General features: G+C 34.0%; 1 protein-coding gene across 1 annotated transcript; it reads right to left on the bottom strand.

Annotated features, from left to right (window-relative positions):
• Positions 1–8,725: 8,725 nt before the first annotated feature.
• LOC127130695 (cysteine-rich receptor-like protein kinase 6) lies at positions 8,726–12,210 on the bottom strand. The gene is made up of 7 exons (XM_051059666.1): positions 10,616–12,210; positions 10,312–10,449; positions 10,102–10,223; positions 9,822–10,032; positions 9,503–9,740; positions 9,261–9,411; positions 8,726–9,154 (listed from the first exon to the last, which is right to left on the bottom strand). The coding sequence occupies exons 1-7, from the start codon at positions 12,165–12,167 to the stop codon at positions 8,822–8,824; spliced, it is 2,745 nt and encodes a 914-aa protein (XP_050915623.1). The 5' UTR covers positions 12,168–12,210; the 3' UTR covers positions 8,726–8,821.
• Positions 12,211–24,517: the final 12,307 nt, after the last annotated feature.

Genomic DNA, 24,517 nt, shown 5'->3' with positions numbered 1-24,517 from the left:
ATCTGAAAAGTCATTAATAAAAGTTACAAAATATCTAGACTCAAAAGTAGACACGACACGTGAGGGACCCCAAACATCGGAGTGAACTAAAGCAAAAGGGGATGCAACCCGTTTATTGACTCGATCGAAAAAGTGACTACAAGTATGTTTCATTAACTGACAAGACTCACAATGTAAAGTGGATAATTTAGATAGACTAGGAACAAACTTTTGTAGCTTGGGAAGACCTGAATGACCTAACTTCGCATGTATAATGAGTGGAGAATCTGTGGTGTAGCATGTGGTAGATGACATAGAGAAGTAGTGGAGGCCTTCAGACTCACATCCGATGTTAATCGTCTGTCCCAAACTCCGATCCTGCAGAGTAACATTACTATTAGTAAAGGTGATAGAACAATTAAGGGAACGAGTTAAATGATTGACTGACAGTAAATTAAATGGGCAATTAGGTACATATAGGACATAAGTCACAAAGAGAGATGGTAGAATTTGAACAGTACCAATCCCTTGGGATCAGGTTGGAGAACCATTTGCGGTAGTTATACTCGGTAAGAAACCAGAGGTAGAGATGGAAGAGAAAAGACCTTTATTATCGGTAACATGATCAGACACACCAGAATTGAGGACCCAAGAACCAAGAGGAGATGATTGAGAGAAGCAAACATATGAATTACCAGTGTGTGCAACCGAAGCCGTGAAACCAGAGGTTTGATTAGTCTGACACCACCTGAGAAAATCCTCGTAGCTTGGCATAGGGCTCTGAAGAGAAGGTGAAGTTTGGATAGTGTATGGGTTATCAATTAGAGCTGCATGTACCTGACGTGGAGGTTTGCCATGTAACTTCCAGCAACTGTCGATAATATGTCCAAGTCGGTTATAATGGTCACACTTGAGATGAAGTTTGGAGTTGGATGAGCCTCATCGAAGTCAATTCTGATTGTTGCCAAGAGATGCAAGGGCGACAGTGTTACCTGGTGACAGAGCAACAATAGATGGAGGGGAAACCAGACCAAATGCATGAGGTGTAGCCAAGCGCAATAGTTGTTCACTAACTGCATCATAATTAGGAAGAATAGTACCTGATAAAATCTGGTTACGAATGGACTCGATTTCTGGTGGTAGTCCTTTAAGTGCCATGACCATGAAAAACTTACTATGTTGTTCAGAATGAGATGTTGCATCTTTTGCATAAGGCATTAAGGTTGCGTAACTCGCTTTCAAGGCATCAAGCTTACTCAGATATGCTTGTATATCCATATTTTGCAACTTCAGTGTGTCGAGTTTAAGGATGACACTGTATAGAAAATGAACGTCGTTGGATAAGACTTTCTTAGCCTTTTCCTAAACCTCATTTCAAGTGGAGAAGACTTGATAATGCGTTTGGAGGTTAGGGGCAATGGAAAATCATAACACAATACATAGAGAGGCATCATTTTTCTTCCGCTTAGCGAGTTTTACGGCGGCAACATCAACCAATTTTGTGGTTAGGTGATCTTCATATCCCTGACCATGAAACCACATATCGACAGCACGAGCCCATATGTTATAGTTGGCTGATCTGGTTAGTTTTTCACATGGGATAAGTGGAACTTTAGTAAACGAGACGGAATCAGCATCTCTCATGGTTTAAAGAAATAAAATCGGGGTTGTTTGAACTGAAGCACAAATTTTCGAGAGTTGAAATGAAAAACGGAGACCGGATCTGTAACTGATGGAGGGAACCAAGTGGGGCGGCCGTGAAAAATGTTCGGATCGGGCGACAAGGTGATTTTACCTAAGAATTTTGAGAAGTGAGAGGCAAACCGGAGTGATGACACGATTTGCAAAAAAAAAATCTCACTGGAAGACAGTGGGTCAGCCGGGTAAAGCACAACAAAGAGTTATCTCTTAGTAGACTCTAGATATTGAATTAGGAGAGACTAAGAGACATTTAGGTTAAATCGTGTGTTTGAAAAACACTACAAAGACTTTATTATATATAGAGAGATTACAACTAATTACATGATATAGTCGATGTGAGACTATTCTATATACAAATATTCTAACATTATATTTACAAATATCAACAATTATTACTATTAAATCCCAAATCTCATTGTAACATTTCACTTCCAACTTACTCCCACACCCTCAAATGTTAACGTTAAAACTTTTATCGGTAATATACGTTCCTTTTTATTATTAATAAAATAATTCCAATTAAATAATTATTTCAAATTAAATAAAATCTTAATTAAAACATTAATCGTACAAGTTATTCTAAATAATTATTTTAAAATAGTCCAATTAAATAAATATTTTTATTAAATAAATATTTAATTAAAAAATTATAATTAATTTCTAAAACTCTAATTATTTCTATTATTACTATATATCTTAAAATTAACTAATTACCATCAATCATTTAAATAATTCTAATTTTTAAACCCCACACTCTCAAACTTAATCATTTCAGTAATTAGCAAAGTATCGAAATGCCCTACACTCCCAAAACACCGAAAAGCATTAAATAATCACACAACACCCAATATAATTATTCTAATAATTTAAATAAAATAGTAATATAAATTCTGAGTGTTACATTTTTCAGACTATTTTCAATTAATGCAATTTCACGCTTTATGTATTTCAATTCCAGCATGATTTGAATTAATAAAGTGTGTTGTTATCCTTTTCTAAATGTCTATGTGATCATATGTACATATATTTAAATTTTTTTAATGCATCTTTTATCGCCTTTTTTATTTTGATAAATGGGAAGAAGTATACTTTCAAGGAGAGTAGAGTATATTTTCTACTTAATGAGGATGAGTTTAACCACTCTAAATATATATCCTTTTGCTTCTTTTACCACCTCCCTGAGAGATGCATTGTCATCATAAAAAAAAGACATAATGTAGAATCATCTTTTGCATGTTATTTAAAGAAGTGATCAAAGCCAAAAGATGACAATAAATATTTGTCTTTGATAATGTGATTTTGATGATGACAACAAAAAGGAAAACTTGTATGACAACTTGAAGATGCAACCTTTGAGTCAAGCAAGTCTGACAAGCAATTAAAGATACCAGCATATGAATTAGAGTTTAATGATCACTGCAAACATCTTTTAATGATGGCATTCAACTTGAAGATACCTCAAGCCTTATCTCCAATAAGATTCAAGCAAGTGCTTATAAGATTGACTTATTTGCCAAGTCTTGAAGCTTCAAAGTGTGAAAGAAAGGAAATGTAAAAGTTGTCCCAGTCGTGTCTGAGTGAACTATGTTTTATAAAAACACAAGGGAATTCTTGTAAAGTAGTATGGCTAAATAAAGCATACAATGAAATTTTTTTAAGCCTTTATTTCTTAAAGAAAACATCCCTAAAATGTTTTGGATTTGTTCCAATTGAATCAGGAACTATCCGAATAATTTTGGACAAGTTTTTGAAAATCCAATCAATTGACACTTATACCCAATCAATTAGGTCAGTGCAAGTGACATCCATAAACAATTGGGATAGTGTATTAATGAAGGGAAACGTCTTTGTATCCAATATTTTCTTTTTGAGATTTGGCAAACAATTACTGATACATTCAAATCGATTGGTCTAAGGTTCTAATCGATTAAAGCATTTATTTTGGCCAATGTATCTTTTTTTTTGCCAACCTATAACCTATAAATAAAAGCGTATCCACTCACATTTTCACATCCATAAAATGTGAGCTCTCTATCTCACTCTCTCTCTTTAAAAATATGTCTTCACTTTATCTTGCTTTAATTTAGGCGTAGCGTTTTGAGAAAGTCTTTGTGTTTGGTGAGAAAGTTTGTATTCTGAAAAGAGTGTTATTGCAAATTAACCAATGAGTGTTTTTTCTCTTGGTTGAATAATTTATTCTTAAGGGGGTGTTTATTTGGGTTCAAAAGCTAAACTCATTAAAATCTTTATTTGGGCATTAGATTCTTAAGTCGTTGTTTCCGTTTGTAAGCTCGGCTAGTATAAAAGTTTAGTTGGGTTTGAGATTAGCGCATTTTAAAATCTCAACTTGGTTCATAGTTAGCCTGTTCTAAACCTCGGTCTAGTTTGTAAGGTTATCCAATGTAAAAGCTTACTTCGGTTCAAGATCGACCTGATTTAAAATCTCAACTTAGTTCGTGGTCATCATGTTGAAAATTTTGTTTTGCTTTGGAGGATAGACTATTCAAAACTCTAGTTTGGTTCGAGATAAACCCATATAAAATCTCGGTTTAACTTGGGGACTAACCACTTCAAGTTCGTCTTTAGAAGGAAGACTAACCGCTTCTCTCCATAAGTTTGTATTTGGAAGGAAGACTAACCGCTTCACTCTGCAAGTTTGTGTTTAGAAGGAGGACTAACTACTTATCTCTGCAAGTTTGTATTTGGAAAGAAGATTAACCACGTATCTTCATTGTTCGCTGTTTTGTTGGAAGTTAACTTGAAACTTCATTGTTCCTTGTATAAGAGGGTTTAAGAGTTTAACTTACTAAAAGCTCTTAAGCATTACAGGGCACTCTCAAGATCAAGTATTGGGGACAACATTAGGTCTTCTTGGCCAAACCAATATGATTGTCTAGTGTCATTTCTCTTACTCTTAAGTCTTTATTTTTTGCATATTTATTTTCCAATGCTATTTCTAAAAAAGCATCTTCATAAAATGATTTTAAACTCTAAAAGTGATAACCAAAAGTTTTCAAACTATCATTTTTCATTTTTTTAGTTGACAAAAAACTATTGTTTTTCTAAAATCTACAATTCACCCTTGTCTTGTGTGTGGAGTCTCATTTCTAACACCAAGGCCCAAGAAAGGATTGGGAAGTCCCAATCTTAATCTTATTCACTGTATAAATACTTCATTTTCGCACTAAAGTAGATATGAGATTCATTTCTCTATAATTTTACTCAACCTTAAGTGATTCACCAACTGACTTGAACGTGCGAGTGTTAATCTTGTATAAAAATGATGAAGTGAAAACAGAAATACAATAGTCACACATTTCTAAATGTTTAAAATGTGAGAAAAATGATGTAGAAATCACCCTAAAGGACCAAGTTGTTACAAAAAACTTAAAAGACCAACTTGTTACAAAAAAATAACTTAAAGGACCTCTGGTGTAATTTTGCCAAATACGAATTATGTTTTTTACTTGTGAAAGTCTTATGAGATTATTATTGAATAATTATATAATCATACCTAAAATGGTTGAAAAATTTACCAAATATAATCTCCTGGTCTCGATAAACTATCAGCTCGATCACTAAAGTGTGTCTTTCTTGATTATCATTGATCCTAAAAAGGTTATCGTTGTTATTCACATACTCTACAATGATACCTCATATCGGCCGATGTTACCTTTTTCGAGTATGTTCCATATTTCGTGTCCAATCACGTAACTCCAGAATTCATTCAAGAAAGTACTCTCACACCTTTTCCGACAGTTATTAATGTCCCGCCTACCATTACCCTCCATCAGTCTATGGCTCCTGACCCCCCCCCCCCCAACATATCAGCATCGTCATCCAACGCATGTCGTCTCTGTCTCTGAGATCACTGCACACTCTCCTCCGACGCCTCCGTCATCACCGGATCGGATCCTACAACCTGAGTCTGATCTTCCGATTGCCTTTCAAAAAGGTATACGTAAAACACGAAATCCTTCTCCATATTATATTGATTTATGTTATCATTGTCTTTCCCCTTTTCAGTATACTTGTTTGTCTTCTTTGTCTTCTCTTTCTATTCCTAAAACTCCAGGTGAAGCATTATCTCACCTTGAGTGGAGACAAGCAATGATTGATGAAATGTGTGCCCTTCAAAGCAGTGGTACCTAGGAACTAGTTCCTCTACCCCCTGGGAAATCTTTAATAGGTTGTCGTTGGCTTTATACAGTGAATGTTGGTCCAGATGGTAAGATTGATCAATTTAAAGCTCGCTTGGTAGCCAAAGGATACACTCAGATTTTTAGATTGAATTATAGTGATACCTTCTTGTTTGTAGCCAAGATGGCATCTGTTAGACTTCTTCTAGCCATTTCATCCATTCGACATTATCCTCTTCATCAACTTGACATCAAAAATGTTGTTTTACATGGTGATCTTGAAGAGGAAGTATATATGGAGCAACCACCTGGATTTGTTGCTCAGGGGGGGGGGGGTAATTGAATATGGTGTGTAGGTTACACAAGTCTATTTATGGTCTTAAGCAATCTCAGAGAGCTTGGTTCAACAGATTCAGCACTGTAGTACAACAGTTTAGTATGGTCTGTAGTGACGCTGACCATTCTGTTTTTTATCGTGACTCAGCCCAAGGGTGTATTTATCTTATTGTATATGTAGATGATATTGTCATAACTGGTAGTGATCAACAAGGTATACTCCAGTTAAAACAACATCTCTCGAATCAATTTTAGACAAAAGATCTTCGTAAACTCCGCTATTTCTTGGGTATTGAGGTAGCCCAATCTAAAGATGGTTTGGTGATTTCTCGGCGGAAATGTGCTATGGATATTTTTGAAGAAACATGTTTGTTGAATGCTAAACCAGTTGATACTCTAATGGATCCAAGTGTCAAACTACTATCGAATCAGGGGGAGCCTCTATCTGACTCGGGAAGGTATAGGAGATTGGTTGGAAAGTTGAATTATCTCACAGTCACTAGTCCAGACATTTCTTTTGCAGTTAGTGTGATAAGTCAATTCCTAAATTCCCCTTGTCATGGATGTTGTTACCCGGATTATGAGATACATCAAATGTGCTCCAAGAAAAGGTATAGTGTATGAAGATACAAGACATACTCAAATAATTGCATACTTTGATGCTAATTAGGTAGGGTCACCCATTGGTAGACGATCCACCTCTGGATATTGTGTACTTGTTGGAGGAAACCTTATATCCTGGAAAAGCAACAAACAAAATTTAGTTGCAAGATCAGGCTTTGAGGAAGAGTATAGGGTCATGGCAATAGCAACATGAGAAATTATTTGGTTAAAACAGTTGCTCAAGGAACTTCAAATTTAAGAAGCAAGACCAATGACACTTATTTGTGATAATCAAGCTGCATTGCACATTGCTTCAAATTCAATCTTCCATGAGAGGACCAAACATATTAAGATAGAATGCCACTTTGTCAGAGAGAAGACCGAGTCAAGTGACATATTGTCACAAGCTTTGTAAACTCTAGTGATCAATTGTCAGACGCGTTTACAAAATCTCTGCGAAACTCTAAAACTGATTATATATGTAACAAGCTTGGATCATTTGACTTATATGCTCAAGCTTTAGGGGGGTGTTGATAGTTGTAAATCTATATTGTTAAGAATATTTGTATATAGAATAGTCTCACATCGACTATATAATGTAATTAGTTGTAATCTCTCTCTATATAATAAAGTCTCCGTAGTGATTTTCAAAACACATGATTTATTCAAATGTGTTTGGGTCTCTTGTATTTCAATAATGAGCAGCCTTACCAATTTGTTCTATTATCTCAAAGAAACCATAGAACCGAGGACTCAACTTCTCATTCGGTCTGCTTGCTAAAGACTTGAACCTATATGGTTGCGCCTTCAAAAACACCTTATCACCAACCTTGAATTCCACATCTCTCTGCTTCTTGTCTGACCACTGTTTCATACTTGTTTCATACTGTTATGAGCCTTGCATAATTGTTCCTTAAACTCCGTAATGATAGTATCCCGCTCCCATAATAACAGATCCATTCATGTACCCGAGCTCTATCTTTGTCATGCTTCCCTTCCATACATTGCTCTAAAAGGGCTCATACCAATAATATACATTATGGGATGAATTAAACCAAAACTCTCCCCATGAAAGCCACTCTATCCAACTCTTGGGATATCCACCTAAGAAACACCTCAAGTAAGTCTCTAAGGTACGATTAATCACTCCAGTCTCGCTTTGGGATGATAAGTGGAAGTGAACTTTAGTTTGGACCCTGCCATTTTAAAAACTTCCTTCCAAAATATACTCATAAACACCCTATCCCTATCAAATATGATTGACGAAGGAAATCCATGCAAACGAAACACTTCTTTAGTTGTATAAGGGTAACACAGTGGCATGAGCAGCTTTCGTCAACCGGTCCACTACCACTAAAATAGTATCCTTCCCTTTAGTCTTAAAAAGCCCCCAAATGAAATCCATGGTCATTCTTAACCATGGAAATGGCCTGCATATTCACCACCCTTGATAGCGCATCAACCACTCTATTGTCATAACTCTATTGAAGCCTTATGCAGTGGAAATGTGCAATTAAGCAGCGATTTTGCCTTATATAATGTATTGTTCCTGCCCAAGTTTGTTGTAAATCTGATTTCAGTAGAGAATATATTGTTCCTGCCGTAGAAAATGTATTGGTTTGGTTAATCTTTAAAAAGAATAACTATGCAATGTAATTAATCTTTGGATTGAATTTCAGGGCACAAGAACGTTATCGTCTGTCTCGGTTTCTTGATTCATTCAACTCTGCAAAGGTATCACCCTAATCATAGCTGTATTGTACCTTGTTCTCATAATTTCTTGAGTCATGGTTTATAGTTTCGCCAGTTATGTACCTCTTCTTTTTACTTTCTTACCTTCCTACTTCAATTCAAATGTTTTCCTTCTCCCTATACTTTAATCACTTCATTAATAGCCTTTCATTTCCTTTATTGTATTATATATATCCAGAATAATTTAACACTGTTAAATTTATTTTGCAACCTCTGATAAATATCAAGTGCTGCTAAAATACTATGGTTAATTTAGATATACAACTAAAACATTCATAAACAACAACATCAAGAAAAGAAAAACGAACATATCATCGAGGAAGCAATTCGGTTATTGACAATTCATTGGCTGTCAAAGCTGTGGATGTACTAATAGACTGAGTAGAACTTGATTCTTGTGGAATGCCTTTTGCATCCATTTGACCATGGAACAAAAATGTAGGTTCTTGCGGATTTGGTAATTCAATGAAGTCGTTGTTAAGATACGAAACTACTGTCGCAATTGTTGGTCTTGCATCTGGGAACTGCTGAGCACATAATAAACCAATCTGAATACATTTTGTCACTTCAGTTTCAGAATAAGTTCCTTTCATTTTTGGGTCTAATATGTTGAATGGTGTTTCATCCCTCCATTGTCTCCAAACCTGTAAAAATTTGTTACCACTTTGCATTTCAATCCATCTAAGTAAACATTGAATATATATTGCTTATAAACATAAATGAAATGCAATTTTTTTATAGATAACTCACATAGCTCAGGAGACTATCACCAACAATTGATTCATAAGACCTTACATTCTTCTTTCCTGTCATAATTTCTAAAACCATGACTCCAAAACTATAAACATCAGATTTCTCAGAAAATTGTCCCAGCATTGCATATTCCGGAGACATATAACCTCTATAAAAAACAAAAACATTAATGAAAATCAGCATGAGCTTAGTTAAGGAAAGGAAACCAACAAAAAAAATGATGATATTTTAAAGCTTACAATGTTCCGACGATCCTATTTGTACTTGCTTCGTCTTGGTTTAGTTCAAAAATTCTAGCAAGGCCAAAGTCTGATATTTTTGGAATCATATTTTCGTCTAGTAAAATGTTACTAGGTTTGAGGTCACGATGAATAACTTTGAGTCGAGAATGTACATGTAAGTAGATAATTCCTTGAGCTATTCCTCTTATAATATTGTAACGTTCGGGCCAACTTAAGAACTTTGGTTGTTGAACGTCTGCAAAAATATTCAAGTGAGAAATGTTAGAATGTTATATATGATAATTATTAAGGAGTTTAATGTAGTTAAGTTTCTAACCAAATAAGAAGTGATCAAGGCCCTTGTTCGGCACGTATTCGTAAATAAGTATTTTCTCTTGTTCTTCGAGGCAAAAACCGATGAACGTGACTAAATTTCTATGTTGAAGCTTGGCAATCAACAATACTTCATTCTTGAACTCTTTTCCACCTTGCGTCGAGCTTTTTGAGAGTCTTTTTACGGCTATTTGTCGTCCATCCAAAAGTGTGCCCTGAAAATATAGTTCATCATTTATAGAAAAATTGAGAACTACATAATAAATTTGACCACATTTACCCACCTTGTAAACTTCTCCAAATCCACCTTTGCCAATGAAATTTTCATTTGCAAAGTTGTTGGTTGCTGCTTCAATTACATCTAAGCCATATTGTAATGGCTCTAAAGTTGCACTTTCATCACCAACTGGATCAAAATGATTGAATTGTTAAACCATGTTTTCAAACTTTTGAAAGAAAAGTTTTGATACTGTTTCCTTTTTTACAATACATACAGTTTTCATTGAGAATAGACCTAAAACTCCTTTTTGCTTTTCTTTTTATCAAATAGAAGCCAACAAAGAAGAGTATCACTGGAAGAACTGAGAACAAAACAATCAAGGTAATTGTTCGTGGCCGGTTTGTTCTTTTCTCTGCATAGAACAATCAAACACATCTCATTCAAATGGAGCAGTAATAATAGTTCATATAATTGCTATTTTTTTATTTAGTAATAACTATGTTAGAATTTTAGACTGCTAATTATTTATACTGCCAGTATATTATATTTTAAAGATTATTAGAATATGAGGGCCTCACCTGATGAAGAATTAGTAAGTTTTGGTTTGGTAACATTGTCATTGTCTCTATAAAATTGGAACAATTCAAACCTCAAATTGCAGCTAGGATATAAAACTCTTCCACCAACACTTCCCAAATAAGGCCAAGGAATTCCATTTCCAATAATATCTCCCAAACAACCCTTGCAATCATCACTTGACAAATCATGTGTACATTGACCAAGTGTATAAAGTGTTTGTAAATCATTCAGTTCCAATGACTTTGTTCCAAACTTCGCATCACTATCTCCTGCCACAATTGCCACATTTGATAAAGTAGTTGATATTACAAAATTGAACAAGTTTCTCTCTTTGTTGGGACTAGAATCACTAGTAACATTCAGCTCATAGTACACATGAGTTTTGTCTACTAAAGAGAAGAAATTCCAATTCGAATACCGAATCATGCATTGACTATACCAAATGACACCCTCTTGAAAAAAGTTACAGTCTTTGGTCATTCTTTGAGTTGCATTTTTCACACATATCTCACATAAGGAAAATGGAACATCGCCACGGCACATGAAGAGTCCGAAAGTTGTATTTTCCACATGAGCTTTATAAAATAGACTTTTTGTGGCATTAGAAGACAAGTAAGAAAAAAGGGTTGTCAAGTGAACTTTGAAAGTGCTGTTAACCGTGAAGGTTTTGTTACTTGAACAATTGTGTGAAAGGTAAAAAGGGTCTCCTGAAACTATTGAATCAGCAGCATCTGAGTTTTTTGTTTGGGGAAGTAGAATTTGTTGTGATGAAGGATTTGGTGAACCAATATTTTTGATATAAAAAGGGTAAAATTCATACCTAATATTACAACTTGGATTTAGAACTCTTCCTCCAACTCTATCTTCACAACACCCTGGAAGATCCTCTATTAATCCACTTAGACAAATTCTACAATCATGTGGTGACAAATTTGGTGTGCATTGAACTAAACAATAAAGGGTCTGAAATTTTGATATTGTTATTTCATTTGTTGCAAATTTTTTAACACTGTTACCAAAAGCCGCTTCATTTGCAGTTTTGTTCATTGTAGAAAACAATAAACTCATGAAACTTTTTGTGTTTGGGACTTTGTCGGTGTTGAACAAGTTAAAACTAGGTGCTGTTCTTGCCACAGTTGAGAAGATAAAGGCTGTGGAATACCAAACCATGCATTCATTATACCAAACAATACCTTCTTTTGACAAAGAACACTCTGAGGTAAGTCTTTGTGTTGCATTTACTATACATTGTTGACAGAGTTGAGAAGGAACATCATCTCTGCATAAGTACATGCCATAGATTGTGTCAGAAGGGTTGTTTCCATTGAATGTTGTGTTGTAGAATTTTGTGTTGGTTTTGGTTGTGGCAATGGATGATAAGGAAGAGAGAAGAGTGGTGAGGTTAATTTGGAAAGAAGTATTGGCTAATGTGCTGTTACTTGAGCAATATTGGTTTAGGAAAAAAGGGTCATCCCATGAATTTGTAGATGTGAAAGTAGTGAGGAAGATAATAAAGGTGAAGATGAGAAGAATGTTATGGGTATTAGCCATGGATATGGATATGAATAGAGTTTTTGAGAGCACTCACAATTACCAATCTACAATGGACATGTTAATGGATGTGTTAATATTAGAGGGATTGGTGCAAACGAGTCAATGATGATGTAAGTCAAAGATAAAATATTGAATTGATAAATTCATGTGGAAAGCTTGGCTTGGAATAAAGTGAATGCTTAATGGGCCAATCTTTGACAATATTGTATGCATACATACAAACATTGAAGATATTTTCATATAATGTCAATACTTGTGAGAAAATATGAATATTGGTACCCCATTAGACTATGAAAACTAAACTTAAACTTTAAAAAAAAATAATAGCTAATGATATATAAAAATAGGACATGATTTTTAAGGATAATTTATATCGATGACAGCATTGTTGAAGATTGCTGTAGTAAATGATTATATTTGACTTTTTAGTAAAGGTAGTAGTTTTTTTTTACGCCTCATAACCGTTATTTGGTTTAGTTCAATATTCAAACATCAGCTTGATGACAAGTTTTTAACAGTTGTGATGACAAGTCTTTAACAGCTGTGCCATTTAGGTGAAAGCTTAAAAATTTATGCCACGCTATTAAGGTGACGGGTTGGTGGGCGGCAAGTTTATCCGTCAATTTTTTTATTTTTTAAATAGATTAATAGGTTTATTTTTTCATTTTAATTAAATTTTTTATTTATCTTTTAGAATAATTTTTTATAAAGCATCTTTTAAACAAATTTTACTTCAAAAATTATTGCATATATTCACAAATAAATATATAAAATAGAACTAGCAACAAGAGTTACAGAATTATAGTTCAAGTATTAACTTTCAACCAATCAAAATAAATATTTTGAGTACTTGATAACTAGACTGACGGACTAACCTGCCTCTTTTTTGGCGGGCTTAAGGCGAGGTGGACTGAACGGATAGGCAAACACAAAATCTCAACTCAACCCATCATTTTTTGACGGGTGCGCGGGCCACAACCCACTTTGACACCCTTAGTCTGGCCTACCCAAAGTGATCAAATAAGACAACGACATATAGTTTTCTATCATTTCGGGATACATATGAAGTTCATCTTAGTAGTCCACTCATAGGTCAACAGACACAAAATTAGCAAATAAGGTTTGATCACTCACTATTTTCACTATGTTTTCATTGCTTATTCGACAAGAAACCAAGGATTTTGAGATACTGTGCACGCATTATGGTACCTTAAAAGTCAATTTTCATTTCCATAAGATATTTGAGCATTTTTATTAATTTTCAATTTTATTTTATGTTTTCGCGATTTTATGCGTTGGTTGTCTGTGTTTATGTCCTCCAGGTTCAGGTAGAAGATCCGAGGGATTCGAGGCGGCACAGTGAGAAGTTCCAGCATTCGAGAAAAAATGAGTTTCCAATTCATGAGACCTGACACGGCCACCCGTGTCACCTGACACAGGCCGTGTTAGGAGGAAGGCCAAGAAAGTACAAGCAATGCCCAAGATAGTGGCCTGACACGACTGCCTGTGTCAGCCTGACACAGCTGTGTCAGGTCACCTAGGACATGTCAGCAAGGAAACAACAAGGCAGAGAGCTGACACGGCTTCCCGTGTCAGCCTGACACGGTCGTGTCATCCTGACACGGTCGTGTCAGCCTGACACGGTCGTGTCAGCCCAAAACGCTAATTTTCTAGTTTTTGGGCTTTTTCATCAGGCCTGAGCTGCAGGGAAGTTTTGGAGATTTCCACCTTATGCCAAGGGATTTTCACTATATTATGAGAGTTTCTACAAGAGAAAATATCATCTGGGAACGAGGCGAACACATAATTGTCAAACGATAAAGGATTACAGAGATCAAGGAATTCGGAGAGCGGAAGGTTTTCATAAGCGAAAGCGATTAAAGATCCAAGTCATCCAATTACTTATAATGTGTATTTTTTATCTTGAATTTTTTTTTAACAATATGAGTAGTTAAACCCCTTAATGCTATGGGGTGTCCATGATTTAGAGTTGTAATGACTATGAATTTACGATTGCATTTATAATATTGTTTTTACAGTAATCTTTTGATGTGTTTAATGCTTTCTCTTTAGGACCAATCGAGATTGTTGTATGGTTATAATTAGGCTGGACCTCCATTGGTAAGTTTTTTATTAAATTACTCTGTAGTAGATATCACCTAGGAGTATGGATACCCTATATGAATCAGAGTATTCTTGATATAATAAAGCTTAACTTCATCCTAATTGCCTATGGACATAAAAATTATGGTAGAACGATTAAAGGTTTTCTCACCAAAGACTTAGGAGAAAATACCCTTGAGAATTAGTAGTAATTGATATTTATTGATGCAATAGTGACTCAGAGTGGTTACATGGATAAATCATACACCTTCCCTGGCATTGTTCCTCTTACCTTGCAAACCCTTATTTTTCATTATTATTTTCCTTTGCCTTTGCTTTTATAATTTTGAATTTAAAAACCCCAATTATTATTTTTGTTTAATTGAACGATGAATTGAACTCAATATTAACTTGCAGTCGATGAATTGTTATTGCATTGATTTAAATTGATATGCATCATTATGTCGTGTTATTGAAAGAGGCATGTTCGCTAGTTTAGAAGGGGGATACTAGTGGCTTGTCCCAAGCTCAAAAGGGGGCTTGGAGCTCAAAAGGGAACCCTCAAGGGTTCAGAAGGGGCGCCCGATTCTTGAGAGAATTAAATGTTGAGTTGATACCACATGCATATAGAGTCGAGGTGTTTTCACATTGCATACAATTTGGCATTGTGAATTAGTGATTGTTGTGTAAATACATATCTATATTGAATTTGAGTTAACTGCTGATATGAGTTGATGCGAATGAGTAATTGATTGTGTGATTTGATTAGAGTGTTTTGTATAAGTTTATGTTATCGATGATTGTTTTGTGAATATATTACTTGTTGATGATTATTGTTGTTATTTAGACTACCCTTCATGATCTTTTGCACCACTAACATATTTGAGCTTATTCTCACCGCTTTGCCTTATGTTGTCTGCCATGGACATCTTGTAGATAATCAGGAGTAGAGTTTGGTTGTTGTGAGTGGAAGATAGCTTATTGGAGCTCGTCTTCATTTATTTTATCGTTGTCATTTTTATTCGGTTAAATGCTTTGATCTATAACACCGATAACAAGACATTTTTATTATGTTTTGAGTAACTGTTGGGTTATGTGGTTTAAAGTTTAATACTTTATTTAAGAAATTTGATTTTGAAGTTTTATTATGTTAATTCTGCTGCAACCGTTGAGTATTCCTGAGTGGAAGTGGGATAACATTTCCATGGATTTTGTGACGAGTTTTCCTAAGACTTCTAAAGGGGATGATTCAGTTTGGATTATAGTGGATAGATTGACTAAATCAGCTTATTTCATTCCGATTAAGATGAGTCATCCTTTGCAAAAGTTAGCTAAGTTGTATATTAAAATGAGGAAAGTACTTAGAGTTATCATGATAAAACGAGGAAAGTACTTGAATTTTAAGAGGGACATCATGTGTTTCTGAGGGTTACTCTGGTAATTGGTGTTGGTCGAGTTTTGAAATCTCAAAAGATTAGACCGTGTTTTATTAGTCCATATCATATTATGAAACGAGTAGGAGAAGTAGCCTACATAGTTGCTTTACCGCCATTTCTTTTGAATCTTTATGATGTCTTTCATATGTCTCAACTAAGGAAGTATATTCCTGATCCGCTTCATGTGATTCAAGTAAATGGTGTGCAAGTTAGAGAGAACTTAACCGTTGAGACATCTCCCTTGAGAGTAGAGGATAATTAAGTGAAGCACCTGAGAGGCAAGGAGATTGTGCTGATGAAGGTGGTGTGGGGAGGACCTGCTAGTGGAAGTATGACGTTGGAGCTGGAGAGCCAGATGAGAGAGTCGTATTCGACTCTGTTCACTTCAGGTAATTTTTTAGGGAGAAAATTCTATAAATGGGGGAAAGTTGCAACACCTTAAAATTTGATTAATTTATTTAATCGAATTATTCATGTTTTTACTTGACTATTTAGTATGTGGTGCACTTTTAATTAAATATATTATTAGTTGTATGTGTATGTGGTGTACGGTGGGGTATAGTGAGAGTATTGGTGGGTTGATAGAATGATTAAAAATGATTAGAAATAATTAGAATTAATAATTGTTTTTAATTAATTTAAATAAAATAGAAATAGAGGTTTTTGGGTGAAAACTAGGAACTAATGAGAAATAAGAGAAGAGGTGAGGATTATGAAAAGAGTTGGGCCAAAGTTTAATTAATCAATTGTTACGATTCATCATTTGATATGTGTGTTATAACATGTTTGATTGTTATGAGATTGTTATATGTTGTTAAATTCATGATATGATGTGTTTGGATGTTATAATATGAATTGGTTTGATGAGTGAGGGTTAGGGGGCGTGGAAGATGAAGTAAATATGCTAAAAACTGAAATTTTTGGAAAATTGACTGATGTTAATCGATTGACATCCTGTGTCAATCGATTGAACGCGTGAAAAATTAGAAAAATCTGAAAAATCAAATTCTGTCAACCGATTAATTCCCATATTCAATCGATTGTTCTTAGCCAAAATATGAAAAATTGGAAAGGTAAAATGTAATGAGGAATAATGTCAATCGATTGCCCCCGGATGTCAATCGATTGATGCTAGTTAAATTTTGAAAAATTATTGAGTTGAAACCTATTATTTTATCCGATCATTTTTGTCATAACTTTAGTTCCGTAAATCCAAATGAGATGCGGTTTGAAGCATTGGAAAGCTAACACATATGATTATACCATAGTGATATATTAAGAGGCTAGATGTGTAATGGAATTTGTGAAAACTAATTGTTTTACTTGTTATGTAATAGATGACAGTAACGAACGAATGTTTAATTGTTGTAAATGAGCGAATCAATGATGAAGCGATGTTAATATGATATAACATGATTGAGTGTTATGTGGATGTTTATTAGATGTGTGAATATATGATTTGAATGGCAAGTATATTTATGTGGGGATAATTTATTATTTGGTGATTAATTATGTATGTTTGATGTGATGATAAATAGTTCATAAGGGAGAAGTATTTGTATGCTTGTATGCATTGTTGTTATGATTGTTGGATAGTAATTCAAAAAGAGAGATTACTATTATGTGTCGATGCATGTAGTTTATGGTCAGAAGAGGGTTTATAAGCATTGTTATTGTTATTTTTTCATTGATTTTAATTTATATGCATCATTGTGTCATGTCGATGAAAGAGGCATGTTTGCTAGTTCAGAAGAGGGGACTAGTGGCTTATCCCAAGCTCGGAAGGGGGGCTTGGAGCTCAGAAGATGGGTTTATGGGTTCAGAAGGGGGGACCTTGTTCCTGAGAGAACCAAATATTGAATGTGTACCACATGCATATAGAGTCGAGGTGTTGTCACATTGCATACAAGTTGGCACTGTGAAGTGATGGTTATTGTGTGAATACATGTGAATACATATCTGCGTTGAATTTGAGTTAACTGCTGATATGAGTTGATGTGAATGAGTAATTGATTGTGTGAGTTGATTATAGTGTTTTGTATGAGTTTATGTTATAGATGATTATTGTGTTAATACATTACTTGTTGATGATTGCTGTTATTATTGTTTATGCTACCTTTCTCGATCTTTTGCGCCACTAACATATTTGAACTTATTCTCGCCCATTTTCCTTATGTTGTCCTCCATGGACATCTTAAAGATAATTTGAAGTAGAGTTTGGTTGTTGTGAGTGGAAGATAGCTTCTTGGAGCTCATCTTCATTTATTTTATCGTTATCATTTTTAGTCGGTTAAATGGTTTTATCTGTAATATCGGGAATGAAGCATTTTTATTATGTTTTGAGTAACTTCTGAATTATGTGTTTTAAAGTCTAATAATTTATTTTAGAAATTTGATTTTGAAGTTTTATTATGTTAATTCTGCTGCATGTTGTTAAATGTTTTCAAAAGTTTTTGGATGGTTGTCTTAGTGACACCTTAAATTATCGATTAAATCTTTTTATATAAGTTTCAGAGTTTAGGGTGTTATATTTGGTGTCCTAATCTCATGGTGCTTGAGAAAATAACATGTGGTGACATTATCTTCATGTGAGACTAAGTATATAGGAAGATCACATGCTGCTTATCAAGCAATCTTGATCAAATATGTGCTGGATGAGATGAAGGTTGAAGTAAAGAGACCACTGATGTTACAAATCGACAACTAGTCAACCATTAATCTTGTACAAAATCCAGTTTTGCATGGAAGGAGTAAGCACATTGAGACTATGTTTCACTTTCTGAGGGAGAAGGTAGATCCAGGTGAACTTGAGGTAAGACATTGCTCGAGTGAAGCACAAGTGACCTACGTTTTCACCAAAAAATTGGGGATCGACAGATTCTTGATTTTGAGATTGAAATTAGGAATATTTCAAATCGATTATGATTAGCTTGTGATTAGCTAATTGGATTATAAGGAGGTATGTTGTGATATAATCCAAATTTAGTTTGTTATGTTAATTAATTGGGATACATGCAATTATTTGTATATAAATACATGTATGTAGTTAGATTGCATAATATAATTTACTTTTTACTCTCCACATTTTCTCTAACACTATCATTCCTTCCTCACTTAAGTGTTTTAGCACTAACCGATGAAACATGCATAATCTTTAAGTCGACGTATATTATGCTCGAGTTAAATCACTATGTCCTTTCCAAAACCGTTGTACGTAAGGTATTTGTACTTTAGCAAGCATATGGATCATTCACTAATTCCATAAAAATTGCACAAACAAAACCTATTGCATCCTACTCGAGGGGGTTCTCACATTCTATTATACTTTTAGCGAATATAGATGTATTATTGATCATGTTAAAACTAGAAGTACTTGCATAATCAAGATGATGATATAGGTCAAGCTAGAATAGTACTTCCTCTTGTCTCAAATAGAAACAATAATTTTTTTCCAATCGTCTTAAATATAAATAAAAGTCATCTAGAATTATTACATTCAATGTAATTATTCTAAATATACCATAACTTTCTTTTACATTTTTATGTTTAGAATGATTTTCAAAACAAAAAATAGAGGTAAAATTAGAAAGGATGTAAGAATTAAGTGCACTCATATGTTTTTCTTAAAGGGTGAAATTTTGTATTTTAAATTATCTTATATATAAAATCGGAGGGAGTAATTGATAAGTTCATGAGGCCCCACGACGAGAAAAGCTTGGCTTAGAATAAAATGAATACTTATGGGCTCAATCTTTGACAAACTCATGTGTTGAAGGTTGTATATTTGAATATCACGTTTAAGAAAGAAAAAAATATTTCGATTCAATTTAATTGGTATTATATTTTGAAAACCTGAACCGATAACATGATATGATATTTATTTTTGTCTATAATCTTAAAATAGTTAATTAAATGTTTTTACTCTTTTAAAATTTTCAAGTTTTATTTTTATTAAAGAATTCACGCTTTTAATCTCTATAAAACTATTCTTCAAGGATTTTTAATTCGAGATGAAACAAAATAGGTTGAACTATCCTTCAACTTTTAAATTTTTAATGGTTGCTTATAACCAAAAACGTTATAAAATATAATAATAACAAAATAATATGATAAAAATGACATGTCAACATTCTTGTATTTGCTTAGTTTATCATTCATGATGTATAGTAAAAGAAATAATGGTAAGTTAATAAATATTAGAGACACACTAGTATTTGATGATAAATCTAATCTGAGAGATGAAACTAATTACAATTTTAATATTCTAAAGATAATAATGATAAAAAAGAAAGAGAAATTTGATACCAGTCTACACAAAATAAGATGTTTACTTTGAATTATAGATGAATACAAGTCAGTGATTAAGACAGTCCAAGCAAAAATAAGTAATTTGCCAAATGAAGTTTGTCGTGTGAGAAACATAAAAACAAAAGGCCAAACCATAAAGTCACAATGAATTGACTCATAGGGAGCTGATGGGTACACCAGTGAAATTCTAAGAAGCTCCTAGCCACACACACATAATGAAAAAAAGTATTAGTCGACATAGATATATTCTATATACACGTTTAAATAAATGCCTCAAATTAATGTATCTTAATTTTTAGGTAACTTCTAGAGTTAAGCATGTTAACTAAGTCCCTCATCATAATCCATATTTAATAACAGTTAGATTCAATAAGTCACACATAGTATCATAGACCAAACACATTAGATTATTTCATAAATCTTCCATATCCTTTGTTGAGTCTCCATGTCTCTTTTCCACCGTTTTCTTTAATCACTACCGCAACGACATTAGGACCGTTATATAATAACTCTGTCCCAACAAGTATTATTGGTTTCAATTCTTTAGTTCTCCATCTTGTAATTTGGATAGAGAGGACTAAAAAGAGATGAAGTGAGATCAATCAAAACTATAAGTACCTAACTCAATTGTTAGGTCAAGGGATTGATTATTCACTTATCAAAAGCAAAAGACCCTTGTGGGATTGATCGCAATCAGGGTCATCCCTATTGTACTTACTGTAAGAATAATTGCGTTCCATCGTAGAGTCCAGTAAAACAAACTTGAACCACACCATTTCTTAAAATCCTTTCGAGTAAACCCACAAACATTTCTCAATGGTAGGCAAAAGAATTGTGTCTATTTATTGCGATGATGAGGTGTTGGCAGGAATGCATGCCGTTATAGAGGATCTACATCACATAAATTAAACCATGCAACCTAGCGTTGAGAACATCCAACAACAACAATGGGATGACGATGAACCAAGAGGACACCCTCTATGTCAAGATCTAGGGCGCCCCTAGTTCTAGACAATTTCAAGACATCCTCGTTAAGTAACATTAGACGAAAAGAGTGACCCATAGGAGCATGTTACCTCAATAATACATAGATGACGATAATATATGTGACATACTCTCTCAAGTGAAACATCCTTAGCGGATCACTCAAGAAGGCATCCTTCCGTTGGTAGATGAACATCTAAGTCACATGTTCTCCGTTACCTATTACCAAGACTTTTTCAGAAAGTTGATCCACCAATTTTCTACAAGCAAACACTCTAAGGTGTTTACGAGACATTCTGAGTCTTTACGAGAATAGCTAACAAGATTTAATGAGGTCATCACCAAGGTGATTAACTCTAACTAGGAGATGTTTGTGGGAGCTTTTCAAAATGGGATCAAAGCTAGCAACTTCAACGAGTCACTCACACATAAACCCAATAACTCAATGGAGGAAAGCATGGTAATGGAGGAATGTTACGTTAAAGGCGAGGAAAGCAATGTCGAGAAGAGAATCAAAGACGCAAATCACTGCAATAACAGATGATCTAAGTCCTCTAGCGAATGCATAAACAAATTCCCACAACCGGGTTAAGGGGACTTTAAAATATGTCAAAAGACTCGCAAATAATTACACGCCGCTAAACATTTGGCGATAACGGATATGGAGAGAAATGTCCACTCCAAGGCGCGTAATATAGCGATAAGGCAAGATCACACCCTTCTAGTAAGGGCATACCTATGAATCCTCAACTAAGAAGAAAAAAGGAGTCAGGAGAAACGAATATAGGTGATCCCCCTCGTCATACACTCAACATTATCGTGGGAGGTATTGCCAAAGAGAGCGAATTGAGTTGCTCTTAAGAAAGGTGTGCTTGCCAAGTTATGCAGGTTATGGTTCCTCCTCAAAAGCCTCAATCGACCCCTACTTCTGAGATCACCTTTTCACATTAAGACATACCTAGAATCGTTCCTCACAAAGATAATCCCATGATCATTAGTGTGAAAATATTTAACTAGTATGTTATACAATTCCTCATAAATCCTGGTTGTTTTGCTAACATCCTCTACTAAGATGCCTTTAAAAGAATGCAAATCGATCCAAATCATTTTCAGTCATTTAAACGTTCTTTGGTAAGTTTTTCAGGCGAATAAGTATAGGTCCAAGGTTATATCTCCATCAGAATAAGGGAAAAATAAAAATAGATAGAGTTCTCAGAGAGGATTATGACCCTCATGTCTACGTATCCTTATAGTGCAATAAGGAATTCAGAGCTCCATAGTTCATAGAAATAATGGTGGGAGGCAAAAAGAAAAGTGATAACAAATATGGTTTGAACCAAAGGATAATGTGGTTTGACTCCAAAAAGGGGTGAAATCTGAACCCAAGAGTAAAAATGACATTAACCAATGTGTGGGTAGCCTGAAGCATTCACCACTATATGGTACAACCGGAAACAAAGAGAATTAAATGTTTGGTTTCATATTCAAACAACTCTTGGTTCATAAGCAGATACAAGATGGAGCTCAAATAGATAGTGTATTTTCCTCAAAGAGAAAGGTATATCACATGAAGTGAATTAAGGTAAAAGGTTTTGAATGAACATAGTGATTAATGGTCCATTGAGATGAATGGAATGATAGAGTAACCCAGGTAGAAATAATTGAAAGATTGAGTAGCAGTGACTGAACGGTATGGTTTGGAACCAAATGTAAGGGTGTATTGGAATCCATAAGAGAAGTGGTATTTGTACCATAGAGGGAAACATGCATATTGGCCAAAAAAATGGATAAAATGTTTTTGCACAAGACAAATAACTTTTGATACAAATGCGGATTGTCAATTAAATCGTCCTAAAAGGATATATATATATATATATATATAATATATATATATATATATATATATATATATATATATATATATATATATATATATATATATATGGAATTCCAAATAACTGTATTTGGTTTCAAAGAAACGGTATGTCACTGGGATGAACGGTTATGATCAAAGGTAAATTATGAATCATAAAAGACATGGATAGTGCCCTACGGAAGAGGAAGGAATAATTAGGATTGTGCTCGCTAAGGATTCAAATCCTTGTGCCTACGTATTCTCATTGTGCAATGAGAAAGTCAGGGCATCTCTAGTTCTCAGAACTATGAAAACAAAGAGATAGATTTTGAAAATGATGAAAAGTATAACTTGTACCAACAGAATGGCGGCATGGGAAACCATAAAGGTAAATGAACTTTGAACCAAAGAGTAAACATACATATTGGCCAAAAAAGAAGGAATAAAGTGTTTGACATTAAGGCAAACATCTCCTGGTTCACAAGGTGGACTTTGATTAAATCGTCCTAAAAGGATATATATATATATATATATATATATATATATAATATATATATATATATATATATATTATATTAATATATATATATATATATAATATATTATATATTATATATATATATATATATATATATATATGTATATATATATATATATATGTATATGTATATATATATATATATATATATATATATATATGTATATATATATATATATGTATATATATATTATATATATATATATATATATATATATATATATATATATATAATATATGGCCCATAAGAAAGTGTTGTTTGGTACAAGAAATAGTATATCATTATAGGGAACAAAAAATTTGAAATCAAAGAAGAATGATATATTGAATCCATGAAGGAATAAACTCTGAACCAAAGAGTAAAAGAGGTACAGACTAAGATGTGGAGGAACATAGGCATCCTCATTGTATTGTCATAACCAGAAACAAAGCGAGTTAACTGTTTGGTTCCATAGCAAACATCTCTTGGTTCAAAGGAATGCATTGGTTATTGGTCAAAAAGTATACATGGAATCCAAAGGGATAAAGTATTTGGTTCCAAAAAGATGGTATTGATTGGTGAATGAAGAATGAAGAATAGGGTAGAAATAAATATGGTATCTTGCATAGAATATGAATCCGCATGCCTACGTATTCTCATCGTGTAATGAGAAAGTCAGAGCTTCGTAGTTCGGCTCATTACGACCGGAACAAAGACAACAAGAGACTAGGGAAAGAGAAATGATAAATGATAATGAAAGATGAATAAAACTTGGCAGTCATTGGATATGAAGCACACTAAAGTCTATGAGTAAAGGTGAATACGATAAGCAACTGGGTCATTCGTCCTGTACCTAAATATATTTAGAATGTGTTAATGGAATTCTCCACTCTTATTCATTCTTTACTACTTAAGGCTCATGACGTGTGATTCTCATCATAACTTTCAAGTTGTTGGAGAAGAATCCTTATTTCTCCTTATGATGATGAAGACTTTATCAATCATTAGATTCGAATTACACTAAAGACTATGAACAAAGGTGAATACCTTGAGCAACTGCGTCATTCGTCCCGCATCTAAGGATACCCTAGACAAGGATATGAATGCTCCACTTTCATCATTCTTTGTTACTTAAGGCTCATG

The sequence above is a fragment of the Lathyrus oleraceus genome, chromosome 1 (assembly GCF_024323335.1).
Source record: "Lathyrus oleraceus cultivar Zhongwan6 chromosome 1, CAAS_Psat_ZW6_1.0, whole genome shotgun sequence".
Classification (NCBI taxonomy): Eukaryota; Viridiplantae; Streptophyta; class Magnoliopsida; order Fabales; family Fabaceae; genus Lathyrus; species Lathyrus oleraceus.
The sequence above is the reverse complement of the archived record's forward strand: the minus strand, read 5'-3'. Positions and strand labels throughout refer to the sequence as shown.

Coding starts and splice junctions, on each gene's coding strand:
- LOC127130695 (XM_051059666.1), bottom strand. CDS start 12,167: ATGGCTAATACCCATAACATTCTTCTCATCTTCACCTTTATTATCTTC. Junction 10,450..10,615: donor ACTTACTAATTCTTCATCAG/GTGAGGCCCTCA, acceptor TGTTCTATGCAG/AGAAAAGAACAAACCGGCCA. Junction 10,224..10,311: donor GTCTATTCTCAATGAAAACT/GTATGTATTGTA, acceptor ATTTTGATCCAG/TTGGTGATGAAAGTGCAACT.